The 14,881-nt window shown below is 29.9% G+C and overlaps 1 protein-coding gene across 16 annotated transcripts in view; it reads right to left on the bottom strand.

The window, feature by feature from the left end:
• Positions 1 to 1,000: 1,000 nt before the first annotated feature.
• The window catches only part of LOC148621865 (nucleolysin TIAR-like), an 86,718-nt gene continuing 72,837 nt past the window's right edge, over positions 1,001 to 14,881 (bottom strand). For 10 of the 16 annotated variants that reach the window (XR_015921249.1, XR_015921252.1, XR_015921254.1 and 7 more), the window contains 9 exons: positions 14,755 to 14,860; positions 13,023 to 13,112; positions 12,369 to 12,453; positions 11,587 to 11,743; positions 11,173 to 11,348; positions 10,458 to 10,558; positions 8,895 to 8,967; positions 7,380 to 7,419; positions 1,001 to 5,224 (listed from right to left, as the gene is read on the bottom strand). Coding sequence is in view for 5 of the 16 variants with exons in the window: in XM_088576656.1 (XP_088432782.1) it covers positions 7,415 to 7,419; positions 10,458 to 10,558; positions 11,173 to 11,348; positions 11,587 to 11,743; positions 12,369 to 12,453; positions 13,023 to 13,112; positions 14,755 to 14,860 (720 nt within the window). In the remaining 11 variants the exon portion in view is untranslated. The remainder of the gene's footprint in view (positions 5,225 to 7,379; positions 7,420 to 8,894; positions 8,968 to 10,457; positions 10,559 to 11,172; positions 11,349 to 11,586; positions 11,744 to 12,368; positions 12,454 to 13,022; positions 13,113 to 14,754; positions 14,861 to 14,881) is intronic. The other 6 variants (XM_088576656.1, XM_088576658.1, XM_088576660.1 and 3 more) reach the window with 3 other exon arrangements.

Below are 14,881 nucleotides of genomic sequence, written 5' to 3'. Positions count from 1 at the left end.
CCTGCATAAACAGATGTGCAGACTTTTGACCTGTCGAAAAAAATGACTGCCTTTACTAAAAATAGAGCATAGGTATCAGACAGTAGTTTATTGCATTATCTCCAAAACCGTTTGGTGTAGCCGAATTTTTTCAATAGCTGAAATGATCTTTTTTATAAGGCCTCCAAAACTCTTCATGGATCAAAGTTGTCAGGCAATTCTTTGTAAGAGTTATTTCCCTTGAAAGATGATTTTTTAAAAATTTTTTAGTTTTACAGTTTTCAGCCAGTATCTTGAAAATTATTAATAGAAAGAAACTTTCTATTGCTGAAATGATCCTTATGATAAGCCCTACCAAACTCTTCTGGAGTCAAAATTGTTGGACAACTTCTTGTTAAGTTTATTGCCCTTGAAAGACAAAACTTACCTAGGTGAGCGGTTCAGGCTCCTGGGAGCCTCTTGTTTTATTTAAAAGAACATTTTTTTTGGGAAAGCCACAGGAAGCAAACTTTCGATCATCTTAAAAGTAGTATGTTGTTTTTTTTAAAAGTGTCTAAGGTGGGCATAGACTTAGTCCCAGTTGATCTTATATTATGCAGTTAGCACTGGCATAATATTAGGTTATTGCATGAATACCGAGGAACATTATACTGAGTATAATCTTATATTGCACAAGTTTTAGAGTGCAATTTACATTCTACCAGGGATGATATTCCCCAATATTCATGCAACAATCCTTTTATTGTATGGCAATATAATTTAGTCTTGTTTAAAACAAACTTTTGTCACAGATAAGGTCACAATTTTTAACTACTGGTATATTTGCACTAGTGCAATATGGAAATTTATTGCATGCTGACTTTGCACTGCTTTCAATGTAGAAATTACATTGCTATACAATAATAAGATGCTGACTTAATGCATTTAGGGAAATAACTGACAGACTTTCATGATGAAGACACTTTCAATGACACAGCGAGATTAAAATTGAACAGCAGGTTGGAAGAAAACAAGAAGAAAGTTTTATGTACAAATTATATTTCTCTTCATGTAAGATGATTTACAATGAGTTGATGATAACAACATGAAACAGACGACATATGACCATCAATGGTCTGTTTCACACACCACAACATTTGACCTTGTAAAGGTCACATCAGACACAAAATTCACAATCTTTATGACAGGACAATTTATATTATCCATAATTTACATTTTATACAAATATATTAAACCTTGCAATTAGAATGCTTAATTTTTAATGAGCATGATTTTATCTATTTTTGGTATATTCAATACTATCCTTCAGTACCTGTATAAATGGAACAGAAGACCACTGACAAAAACATATAGATCTACAGCAGTTCAATTATGAAATCATGAACATTTCATGGCTAGTATTTCTATAAAAAAATCATTTCCATATTACTGGTGTTGAAAGAATAAAAACACAAAATACAAATTAAAATTCAGTTTTACCTAAAAACACCACTTGAATGGTCTTTTCTAAACAAAATGAATAATTGAAACTAAGAGTGGTTCCTTTTTCATATAAAAATAAGAAATATACAGTTCATCATTTATCCTACAATGACTTTAAACACTTTATACGACAATTTTGTACAACTCTATATCTCTTATGTACATAATAAATAAGATTTGTATGAAACTAATGAATATATTTCAAAACTATCCTCTTCTTCAAAAGAAATGCAAAATGAAATCTTCAAAATATGAATTTGATTTTCATGGATTACATAATTTGTACTCTACATGTCCACCTGGCATTTACAATATTTGTAATAAGATACTATCTGAACAAATAGCTTTGAAGTTTAAAGTTACATCATATATTTCAATTCCACCTATGAAACCTGGTTTCAATCCTCTTTTTAATTTATTGATTTGTATGCATTGCACAAAACTACTGAACAAGAGGATAATTTTAAGACCAATATCAAAATCAGAGTCTCGACTACACAGGGTGAATAAAAAATGTTTAAAATCACATGACAGCACTATAACATATCACACAAATAAATTAACACCTGGGATTATACTTGATCCTTATACCGGCAAAATCATAAAATGCAACTTCCTATTGGTTTAAACTTAAATTTAGTATCAATATACAATTCACTTATTAAGTGGTCTACAAAGTTTTTGAAAAGCTTTCATTTACACAATTGAAGTTATAGCAGCTGAGTCAAAATAGATGAAATATCTTAAATGGGGTCCATTGATGTAAAGCTTGTTATGTAAATCTTGCACTTTAAAAACAAACAATTTCTCTTTTAATATTACAAGTTTAGAAACAATTGTTTTTGGAAGACAATCATTATTACGTGTCTAATTTTACTGTATGTTATGTAATCCACTGTAGAAAATCAATGTTAATTGGAATTTTACTAATTAACTTTCATATTAGCTCCTTCCAGGACAGAGATTAGCGGTAGTTTTCCTCGCTGAATGAGTCACATGATAAGGAAATGTATTTTTAATGACCAGAAGGAAGTAATCAGCAATGGAAGAAAAATCTAACAGATTATTTTGGGGGAAAATGCAATCAATTTTCAACAACATTGTTATTGGAGGATCAATTGAAAATGGTTAATTATCAGCAGTACTTTAGTAACTATCACAACAGTTTTTACAATATTTTCCCCTTTTTTGATCAATCCATACTTCTGATTTTTTTGGAAGCAGTGAAAAAAATGCTTTCAATAAAATATTCTCAATACTATTTAAAAAAAACTATTGCACATACTAACAATCTCAGATGTTATCAATAAAAAAGTGTTTTAAATGCAAGTATCCCAAACTTTTCTGGTGCCTAGATAAATTACTTCCTTAACATCTTGTATAAAATATGCAATGAAACAGGGTTTTACAACAATCTAATAACTACTGCATGACAACAATTTGGAAGCAATTTTACAATATGACCTTTAACCCCTCTGATGCTATATTTACACATGATGCAACACAGGATGAATATATGACACTTTTTGGTGTTGGTATCAAAGTGAGACAGTACTCATGGTAACACAAGAGTGAACCTAAATGACAGAAAGTTCAACTTGATTTATTCATCAATTAAGTACCAGTCCATGTAAAATTCACACTGGCACTGGTAGAGGTGATTCTTGGTGTAGAAAAACCCACTGAACAAACAATGCTTTTTTTGTTGCACATATAAAATCTTTATGCTACAACAGTCCTTTCTGTATTCAGTACTACTTTTGAGAAAATCATTCATTTATCCCCCAACTAAAATCAACCCAAAATCAAGGTAGATAACTCATGCAGTGTCAATTTCATACACAGTCATTATCATTTTTATCTAAGAAGAGCAACAACGGAATGATACACTAAGACAAGTCTGTAACTCTTCCTGAATTTGGTAAGTTTTTGACATGCATGAATCACCTTCTGTCTGATTTTCATAAAGACAGCTACTTAAAGTAACAGTAGAAGTTTTTTACTTGCAGAAGTTAAACATATTAACCAAATCCTTTATAATATCCTTAAAATTTGTCTACCTTTTGGATGAAAACTTTTGATCTAGTCACACAAACTTAAAAATTTTAACCTTTTTATAGATGCTATATCAGTTTCATTTTTCAAGTTATAAATCTAATATTTTTATTTTTAAAAAAATACCAATTGTACCACAAAAAATTCTCAGACTAAGTTTTTGGAATAAGTAAAACTTCCTGCCAATTACTCACTCATGTGATTAATACAAACAAATTATAATACTTTTCTTTTAGTAAACATGTACAAATGTAATAAAGTTATCTACATGGAACTAGAATGTGGTGATAACAAACAGTAGAAAAATGTTGTAACAAAGTTTAAAATATTGTCCAGAATGAAGACATACAATGTATGACCTTAACAATTATCAACAATGACATACATACTGAAAGGATTCCATGTGCACTTTTATCTTAGTAACACCCAATGGTAGTTCTAAATAAGCCCATATGCACTGTTACTATAGTAACACTCATCAGTAGTTCTTAAAAGGTTCATGTGCACTTTTACCATTGTAACACCCAGTGGTAGTTATCAATTAGCCCATTTGTACTGTTACCATAGTAACACCAGATGGTATTTCCCAATAGGTCCATGTGCAATGTTACCATAGTAACATCGTACAGATGTTCTCAATAGGGATCAATACAGATGGATATTGTTACTAGAAATAACAGTTTTAGACATACAACTTAGGGCTGCTTCAATTAGGATCTGATGTCCAACCCATTTTTTTTTTTACCACTGACATGTTATAAATTACTTAAAATCACAAGCTTGAAAAAAATCAATCATACTAATAGGAAGTATTTAATTGCACTATGCACATGGAATCCAAATATACAATAAAATACTTATAACTTTCACCATTACATTTTCACTACATATAAAATCACAGTATTATCTATACCAACTGAGCATATCAACATGAAACAATGATTTCCCTTTCAGAGCCTCTTAGATGACAAGTTCATGACATCAAAAATTTTTTTTTTTAAATTCCCTATTTAAGCAATAGCTCATGAATGAATGTAGGATAACACCAATAAGTTACTATGAAACATGTTTGAACATCCATTGGTGAAAACTGTTAAAACAATTATATTTTGGAATGCTTTAAATATTTAGATGTGTTGAAGATATATCCTTGTATAGATATTTACTCTCAATGTTTCTTAAAATGTAAACTCTTCAAGCATTAGAATTTTTTTTCAAGTTTTTTTGTCTCTTAAAGCCCAGTGAATAAAAAAAAATAGTAAACAAAATGTTAATATTAGTTTAATTTTAAACACTGCCACATCTCTTCAACAATATTGCATGATAACAACCAGAAGACATATTTTGCATGTTTTTGAAAAGTTTTATAAATTGTAATTTCATAACAACGATGTACTTCTGAACATATCAAAACACTGATATTTTAGGACTATCAAAAAATTGTCAAATTCTATTATTATCTTTCTTTAAAATTACAAACCATTTGGTACAAGAGCCCTGAATTCACAAATTAACATTCTTCTGCATAAAACCAATTAAAATCATTGTATAAAACTAGTCATCTTATGTATAAAATGAATGATCCATGTGCACCATAAAGAGTTATCCCCCCTTATCCCTGTTCCTATGTACAACTATATACATATGTCACTTTATCTGTCCCACGGCAGCTCTGATGTGTACATTTCATGTACTATACCTTTATAATCTGTAAGATAAAAAGAAACATAATTAGGATTCCTAAAAAAATTGCTACTGTCTCTAATACTCAAATACAGTAGACATAAAAATGAAAATGGCTTTGTAATCTCTTTTTGATTATAGAATGCTCCAAATAATTCGCAGATAATATCAAAAATCAAGTAAACTTTCTTAGTAATATTGTGGTCAGTGGAAATACATATATAAAACAAATATATATATATATTTAAAACCACCAGCAAATGTCTATTGCTTCCTGCAAACAGGTAACAGAAATATGATTCAATGATACATATACCATAATTGACAAAAAAAAAAAAGACTGGCAAAAGTTTTTATTTTGTAATACTTTAATATTGCCATTTACTATTTAAGTAGCAGTCTTTGTAAGAATCATGCTAATCTGAAAAATGGGATACCCCCACAAAAAGGCTATACATTTTGATTTTTGTTAATTTGCTTTACAGGTCTATATGATGAAAAGTGTAATTATTCATTCCAATATGTCTGCTCTTAGGAATTAATTCACATTGAAAATCCAATAGTTTCTTTTGTATTTTAGTGTCATAAAAAGAAACCTTAATTTAAATTACTTCAGTGCTTGCTATATAATTTTTTATCTCTTATGAACAAGGGTTCTACCATGAGCCACAAGTAATTTTCTGTGTCCTTAAACTGTTAAACAAAATATGAAAAATAAAATCATGTAGGCTTTCCAACCATGTGTCACATTTTTCAAGATTCTTAGCTGAAGTGCTACTTAAGTACACACATTTTCTTCCTGTAATTATTATACTCATGAAATACTACTGATTTAATTTTATGCAGATATTTAATGTCCAGTGAATGATTAATTCATTTTATGCATGTATGCATCAACAAAGAAAACAAAATATACATAAATAAAAATAAATTCAAAAATTTTTTAAGAATTTAACCATCAGAGATTCAACAAGACTATGTTTTCATAGCACCCAAGAGAAGTCTTATTTGTTGCTTTGTAGATGCTTGATGGTATCAAATCAAATCTCCTAAAACAGGAATCGTGTCGATAAAAAATGTTTCAGTAGTGAAAATGCATTGTCTCCTATTCATAAACAGTAAATTGAAATATAATACTCAAACTGTTTTATTACAAAAATCCATTAATGAAATGCAATAGATGATAATTTGTATCTCATTGTCTGATTCCATAAGATAACATTGTGTAAAATTCTGTAATTTATGGACTAAATAATACCACCAAGGACATGACACAGTTTTTATGCTTGTCATTGCAACAATTACTGTGCTAATTAACAAATAGACTGATCAGTGAAGTTTAACCTGGGGTTTAATTGTAACTACTCCAGAAGTCGGCTTTTAGGCAAACATTTTTAGTATAGTCAAGTAAGTGAATTTATTAACCTGTGAGAATGACAAATTCAACAAAGTGCTATTATTATAATAACAATTACAACTACTGTCTGTTACATAATCATCTGTTTACTCCAAATTCAGATTTATTGTGGCATTTGGGGATGAAATGCTCACTGAGGTGCAGCTAGATACAACTGAAGAGGCCAAACCCTTAACAGTCTATACCAGTATCAATAAATGAGATTCAACATGTGAAAGAATTCAAGAAAAAATAAAGTTTTATTTCAGATCTTTGGACCTCCAAGTGAACAACAAAGTCAAAATCTAGACACCTCATTTACAGTTATTTCAAAGAACCTAAAAAATCAAATATTTGATAAAAGCATAGAAGTTAAATTTTGGACCCCATGATGTCTAATTGGTACACACTGACAAAAATGCAAATACTAAGTATGCTGAATAGGGGAAGTAAAGCTAAATTTACAATATTGTGTACAACTTCTGTATTTTTATTGACACAGAAATACGTTCATCATTATATTCTTCTCATGTAAAAAGTCTGAATGATCAGATTAAATTTACAACAATACCAACAGAGCTTGGGATTTATGTAAAAATAGTTGTTCTTCTCGTAAATCTCAGAAGCCAAATCAGGATACTTTCATGTCCTATTATCACGAATAACAGACATAGCATTTTATCTCTATTGCAAATTGATTAAATTTTACATCTTAATCTGAATTTAAGGGTCCAAGAGAATGGCATGCAACAAACATATAATCAAGAGACCAATCTACACTTACTGTCACTTATACTGGTCCCTAATACTGGACTTGCATCATTCTGAAAGATAAACAAATAATTAACAAATTGTTGATGAACTAAAAAACAAATCCATACAATTATACAAATCTGATATTATATACAACAGTTTGCACATGCACAATGATTTCAGCAAAGGTCATGCTTATCTGAACAACATCAATAGGTAAAGGAGTGTAACATAGCATCATGGTAGTCATTAGATAATACATGAAAATTAATTTGAAGTCTGCCTTTTAGATTTCACAAGACTATAATAAGTTTATTTCTAAGACAAATTTTTTTGTTTAGTATGAGATGGAATCCTTTAGGGTGAGTTCAATGATCTAATACAATGTAGTAAAATCACTGTCTAACTTAATATACTCCCTACCAATGTACAATCATTTACACAAGAAACCTCTGGAGTACATTGTCATTATAATTTAGTGCATTGTCATTATTAATGAATGTGAAATGCATGAATTTTATTTTTAATATTGTTGTCATAGACAGTCAACAGGAGGCAATATCCACCACTATTAAAATCTGCCAGACAGTGTAGACACAGCATATCACACAAATATTCCCAAAAGTACTAATAAAAATTGAAATATTATGAATATCAAAATAATTGATCTAAATGCATCCATTGTAATATGTTCCTACAACTTTCACATGCTGTTTTATTTCATAACTCATTTTATCTTCTAGGATTTAACAATCTCCCGACCACAATGGAACTTTAAATTTCAACCAAAAAAGCATTTTTTATTGAAGATTCATGTTCATAATATGATATTAGACAAGTGCAACTTATGCAGAAATATAACACCCATTTATATATATATAAAAAAAATCCTTCCATCTCTGTGAAGAAATTTTAAAGCTCTTTTGAGAGTAGTAATTAATAAATTTGAATTGTACTAAACTAGTACATGAGTTTGGTACCATGTTTCAGACAATGTAACAAGATAAAGTAGTTTTCATTTTTAACACATTTGCAGTCAGTTTTTTCACTTTCTTCAAAAACATTCTTCATAACTTTCACAAAAGATTAGTAAATTATGGAAAAATATGAATCAGAGGTGTTGTGAAAAGTGTCAAATAAGAGAAATTTCATCTAAAACTGATATCTTACAAATTTAATAATCATTCGGAATAAGAAAGAGAAGATCAGCTGTAGTTTATAGGAGTTTCCTGAAAAATCATAACTGATAGGCAAGTTTAATGTGCAAAAGAGAATGATGGATTTAACTAAGCTTTTAAAAGTCATCAAAAAGGAGGTACAGAGAAATCAGTGAATAAAAGTATAAATAACATTATAATTGATCATTTCCCCAAAGTTATCACTTACATCAGATTAAACACAAAAAAATAAAAATAAATGAAAATATCAACACATGAATTGCATTTTACAAAATGAAACTAACAACACTCTATCCAAATACTACTTTCAGTATAATAAAACAAAACTAAGATAAAAACAGGAAAAGTTGGCCAAAAGTCCAACTCACCCCACCGATAGATAGCCGATGTTCATTCATGGACTGGACTTGATAAAACTTAGCGCCATCACACTACCAACACCTGTATATGTATATAGGGTATCAGTTATACTATAAATCTGGCTTAAAATATCCAGTTTATGCAAATTAGCCTTGCATGGGTTTAAATTTGATTTTTTTTCTATGCCAAATGATGGACCATGTTGTAAGCATCAATCTACAGCTATTATCTAAAGATACTGATGTAAACAACCTGGTATCATGGGCTAGTATTAAAATATATGCCCAAGTCCTCATCATGCAACTTGCATAAACTTTAAAGATGAAGCATGCATAAAATTTTGAGAAAACATAGATATTTAATAACATGTTGAAATACTTTTTACAGGCAGATTTATAGTCCATCAACTAGAATCTATATATAAATATAAAAAGACAGAATACTGATAGTAGGCCTTTCCATCAGTAGGGTATAGATACCATGTTTGTAGTTAACACACACACACGCACACACACACCAACTAACTACAAACATGGTGTTTAAGCTGTGTAATTTAGTGTAAATTGGTAATAAATTGAATACAATAATTAAAATGGTTGTATTTGAAACTTCTCATACTGTCACCTTAATAGTTTGAAACCTATGTTCCAAACAGAGGAATTTCAGAACAAATGAAAGGGAATTATTGTAAGATTTAACCTTATTTTTTATCTTTAATTTTGTTTACCTTTTTAAAGTTAGCCAAACATTTTAAAAGCATGTTATTGTTTGCACTTTCCTTTTCCACCAAAAATGGTGACAAAATTTACTAAGGCTGAAGTTTCATATACTTTTAAAAGTATCATAAAAAATAACACAGACAATAAGATGTGTATGAAACAAGTAACTATATTAGTTCACTATAAAACCAAATCAACATGAAGAGAATAATAAAACTACACTAGCAAAACACAGAAATAAGACAAAATAACTAAGTCACACAATATGCAGATGTCATGTGTACAATTCAATTTGTGGAAACCTACACAGGCAAAATCATTGCACATGATTTTCACTTGAATTTTCCTTAAATTAAGCAAATAAGCATCTTGACATATTTCATGTGAAATTCCAGTGAATTGAGTCTTTATTCTTGTTAAGTGAATTTCATGTGAAGCTCAATTAACATGAATGTCTAAAGTTAGTCCTAGGATTTGAGAAATTTCAAAACACAGGACAAATTATCATTCTGCATATTATGTAGACCTGTGCACATAGTATAATAAATGTCTTATTGAGCTATGAAGAAATAATGTCTCAACTGAAGGCCAGGCAAAAAAATGTTTCAATCTGGTGTGTAAAAATATTAACTGTAATTTCAAAAGATGAAAGACCATAAGGCATTAAACAGTTAAAGGAAAGGTTCTTTAACTTCAAACATCCATTTTTCAATTACTTAAAATAAAAAAAAATCTATACAAGAAAACTCAATACATAAAATAACTAAATAAATGCTCTTTGAGAAAACAAGAATAAAATCCATCTACACAGCTCAATAAAATCATGCTGTTAGCTAAGCTGAACAAACGTACCCTGCGGCATCTGGTATCCCATCATACCTTGTTGTTGACCGTTAAACTGTTGACCTGGAGGCATCTGCATTTGTCCCCACTGCTGCATCGGCATGTTCATACTGAAATATGTAGGAAAGTATTGGTTAACTAAGCAGTGTTAGATATAGATGGACACTCATGTTAAAACATATATTGTACCTGGTTCCTAATACAGGATTACATAACTTGGTTAATGTACCAGTCTAATAAATTTTTATTGTAATTTCTACATGTTTTTTTTTTTGTGAATGTTTCAATATAATATTTAGGTTAGAAATAAAATAACCTCTTGCAAATATGCAAAAGGTGAATTTTGATAATTCCATCCAATTAGGTCTTTTCATTGAGAGGTTTATTTTCAATACAAAAAAAAGACAAAAGGAAAGGAATTTTGAGGGAAATTAGTTAGCATACTGTTACTTCATAAAGACTTGGGGGAACAATAGAATATGAACATAGTGTATCCCAAATTAAAGGTTTTTTGTTTTTGTTTTGTTTTTTTTTTTTGGAGGGGGGTGGTGGTTATGTTGAAAACCCATTGGAAGCATAAAAGGATTAAAAAAGAGTTTAAAATTGTGAAAGCACAACTCATGTCTGGAAACTTATTCAAATAACCCCTTTGCTCCTACTGTATCTTCGCAAAAATACTTGGCTACAGGACTGATTAATGTATTAATATCACCCTGTTTCTCACCTATAGGGGTAGCTACCATAACCAGCAGGATAACCAGAAGGCATGTTGTATCCCTGTCCCATGTTCTGGTATGCTCCAGGGTACCAGTAGCCCATGTTAGCATAATACTGGCCATATGAGCCTGGTGAACTGGAATATTGCTGTTGTGATGGGGGTTGTTGTGTTGGTTGACTAGCCTGAAAATAACAATTAGTGAGTTATCAGCATGTCTTTTTTTATAGTTTTTACAGCATCAACAGTTTAAGTATCATTAAAAAGTTATTAGCTAATCAAATTCCTTCACTACTGAACATTGAAATGATTTTCTTTTTAAGAATAAGATTGAGAAGTGGTCATTTGAAGAGAAGTTATTCAATAATTATTAAAATGTACAGTGTATGAAAATCCTGTTATATAGTTTCCATGTGATCTTACCATCTGATTGGGTGTTCCATTGCCTCCCCCAGAACTTGAGTTGGGTTGACTAGGTTCGTTGGATTCTTTTCCCCATGAACATTTGACTTGCTGTTCAGCAACCATCGTGCCATTGACCTGACATATTGCTTGAGCTGCTGCCTGTTTCTCTGAGAATCTACAAGTACATGTATATCAAAATTCCAGAATTACTATGGCTGCATATAATTACAGATTTTAGGGTGTAAAATGGTGTAAATCAAACTGAACAACTATAAGCCATAAATGAACTTTTTAAAACTTAACTGTCATTTCCAAATTTGATATTTTTTCAATGGGGTCTTTCATTATTTTTCCTTTCAAGACATGCAAATATTAAATGTGAAAAGGTTTTTTTTTCATAAATTTTGAACTTTCCAAAACTGAGAGCTCATAAAATTCAACACTATTTTCTGAAACAAATGTTAGAACTTGGAGAAATATAGATCATTTTTTTTTAACCAATGAATTACCGAATTGTGCATTGTTTTTATATGGACAATTTTCATATCAAAGCTTATTGTTTTCAATTCAAACATTTATCATTTAAAATGATACACAAAAAAAAATTCTGAAATATTTTGTTCCTCATATGTAACATATTGTTTATGTCAATAAATCTCTCACTGGCTTTAAATTCTTAGCATACACTGAAATGATAATATTTCAAAACTGATAAATCATATAATTCTTCACATATAATGGAGCTTAAAAGATTCTGAATATATCTTTTAATTCTCTAGTTACATTCCATGAACACCTACCGTATAAATGAATAGCCTTTATCTTTAAATACTCTTATTTCTTGTATCTGACCAAATTGGCTAAACGTCTGTCTCATTAGTTCCTCTGAAATACAAACACAAAATTGTTGTTAAAAATATACCTTTTTTCTGAACCGCTTTCTCTTTTCATAACCTACACTATGAGTTTGCAATATGTTGCTTCTAAATTAATGAAAACCATTTTTTATGATCACAAGAAGTTCAACAATAACAGGGAAAAAAACATCATTAGATCAGAAGAAGCATTGCTGTCAATAAAAAAGAATTTAGATAAAAAATAAATAATTCAATAATCTAAACATACATATATTCTGTTAGTCCACCACAGTATACTGTATGTACCTGTTAACACCGTTTAATAATCCACGGTATACTAAGTATTCCTGTTAACAGAGTTAATAACCACAGTATACTGCACATACATGTTAACAAGTGTTCAAGATATCCAGTATACTGTACAAACCTGTTACCAACAGTGTTAATGACCCACAGTATACTGTACAAACCTGTTAACAAGTATTCAAGATATCCAGTATACTGTACAAACCTGTTAACAACATTGTTAATGACCCACAGTATACTGTACAAACCTGTTAACAACATTGTTAATGACCCACAGTATACTGTACATACCTGTTAAGTTCTGTGTTAATCCACCACAATATACTGTACAATTTGTAGAACTAGATTGGTTATAGACTTCATCATAGGACAACTGTTTTACTGAAACAGAAACAAAACAAGCATTTAAGATATTTCAAATACTTCATAAAATTTCCAGGTGTTTATCAGTAAATATAATACACACTTGCATAAGATAAACTTGTTCCAAATTTTGCACTTTAAGTTCTGTATCACTGACAATAGAAATATGAAAACAAAAATGTGGCCTTATATGAAGACAATTGTTTCTAGTTCTATAACAGCAAAATAGTGTGCCATAATATATGTAATGCTTAGTAAATTTCATGGTTTCTTAAAATAACAAAAACATAAGCTTAAAACATTAAAATAAGTAAAACATATATGTATGCATGGATATTGTGTACTTAGATATTAATGCATTATATCTATTATTGAGAAAAAATATGACTGGATCAGCATTTTCAATAATCTAATTTCACACTAGTAATTTCTTTATCATTATTTTAGTAAACTTGTTAAAATACAGCAAAAAACAAAATAGCTTAAGTCTGAAATTATATAACTGTAGCAACACATGCATTAAACAGTTTCAAAATTTACACTAGTTTGCATTTTTCAAATGAGATTTTTCCATGAATAATTTTTGAAAATATTCTATAGCTGACAGTCTTGGGATGTTAGGGGAAGTTTAAATACACAATAATGAACACACAAAATAAAATTCTAATTCCTAAAGTATTTTGGTAGATATTTATTTTTTTTAATTGCTCAGGTGTTGTATACAGATCTACAATCAATTTCAACTCCGTCAATAATAAGACCCTGAACAAATAATGGGCTCTCTTTTGTGAATAAATTACCTATAATTACACATTCAGTGTTTTTTGCTGTTTCCATGGTAATATAAATAACATGACCTCCTTGACAGGACCTGATTATGTCAATGAATAAATGTTTGAAGTCCCTGGAGACAGTTTTACTTTTGATTAAGTATATTTCACCTACATCAATATTTCAATATTCTATTTGCCAACACAAAGGTCACAGAGGTGATCACTAGACTTTTTTTTCATCCATTTAAACATCCTGTAATTAGATACCTTGAACCTTCCAATGCTTACAGAGGAGAAAAACAAATTCTGTCAACAAATTACCAAGATCAAAGCTAGAACAAGATGTCACAATATAAAGGCAATCAACAGTTATATATAGTAATGTTACAATTCATGACACAAACCTTTGGTAACTTAACAATTCTAAAAAAAAACTTTTTTATTGCATTTTTTTTTTTTTAAACAAAATTTTAGGTTAAGTTAGTCTTCATGATAGACAACTTCACTTACAAACCTGAAATTCCTTAATTTATACAGTAAGTTATGTAATTGCTTCTTTAATATGATATTAAAAACATCCAACAAAAGTATTATCATCACTAGACAACCTGGTCTAAACTAGAAATTGTTTATGAACCCATACTTATATGGCTAGGATCAAATACATACACACCATATATTACTGAAAATTGAGTATGGAGATGTTATTATCATCGTTTATTCTCTTCATGGCCAGTCTAGTTCTACCATAACCTATAACCCATGCTTTATGTAGCAGTCACCAGAAAAAGTCTTAGAAGTAAGATGGTTTGATTCTATGATGCAACTGAACATACTCACTATATTCATTACACTAACAGTCTCTAATCAGATCATTTCATACGAACCTTCTTTGGGAACAGGAGCAGGGGGTTTCCGAGTTGCCCAGTTGGTTCTGATTGGTCTACTACCTAACCATTGCCCATTCATACTCTGTATAGCATTTTCTGCATCCTTTAAAACATAAATAGATCA

The sequence above is a fragment of the Perna viridis genome, chromosome 3 (assembly GCF_037379345.1).
Source record: "Perna viridis isolate PV_CMFRI_1.1 ecotype Kerala chromosome 3, ASM3737934v1, whole genome shotgun sequence".
Lineage (NCBI taxonomy): Eukaryota > Metazoa > Mollusca > Bivalvia > Mytilida > Mytilidae > Perna > Perna viridis.
This window is presented reverse-complemented; position numbering and strand designations above follow the sequence as displayed.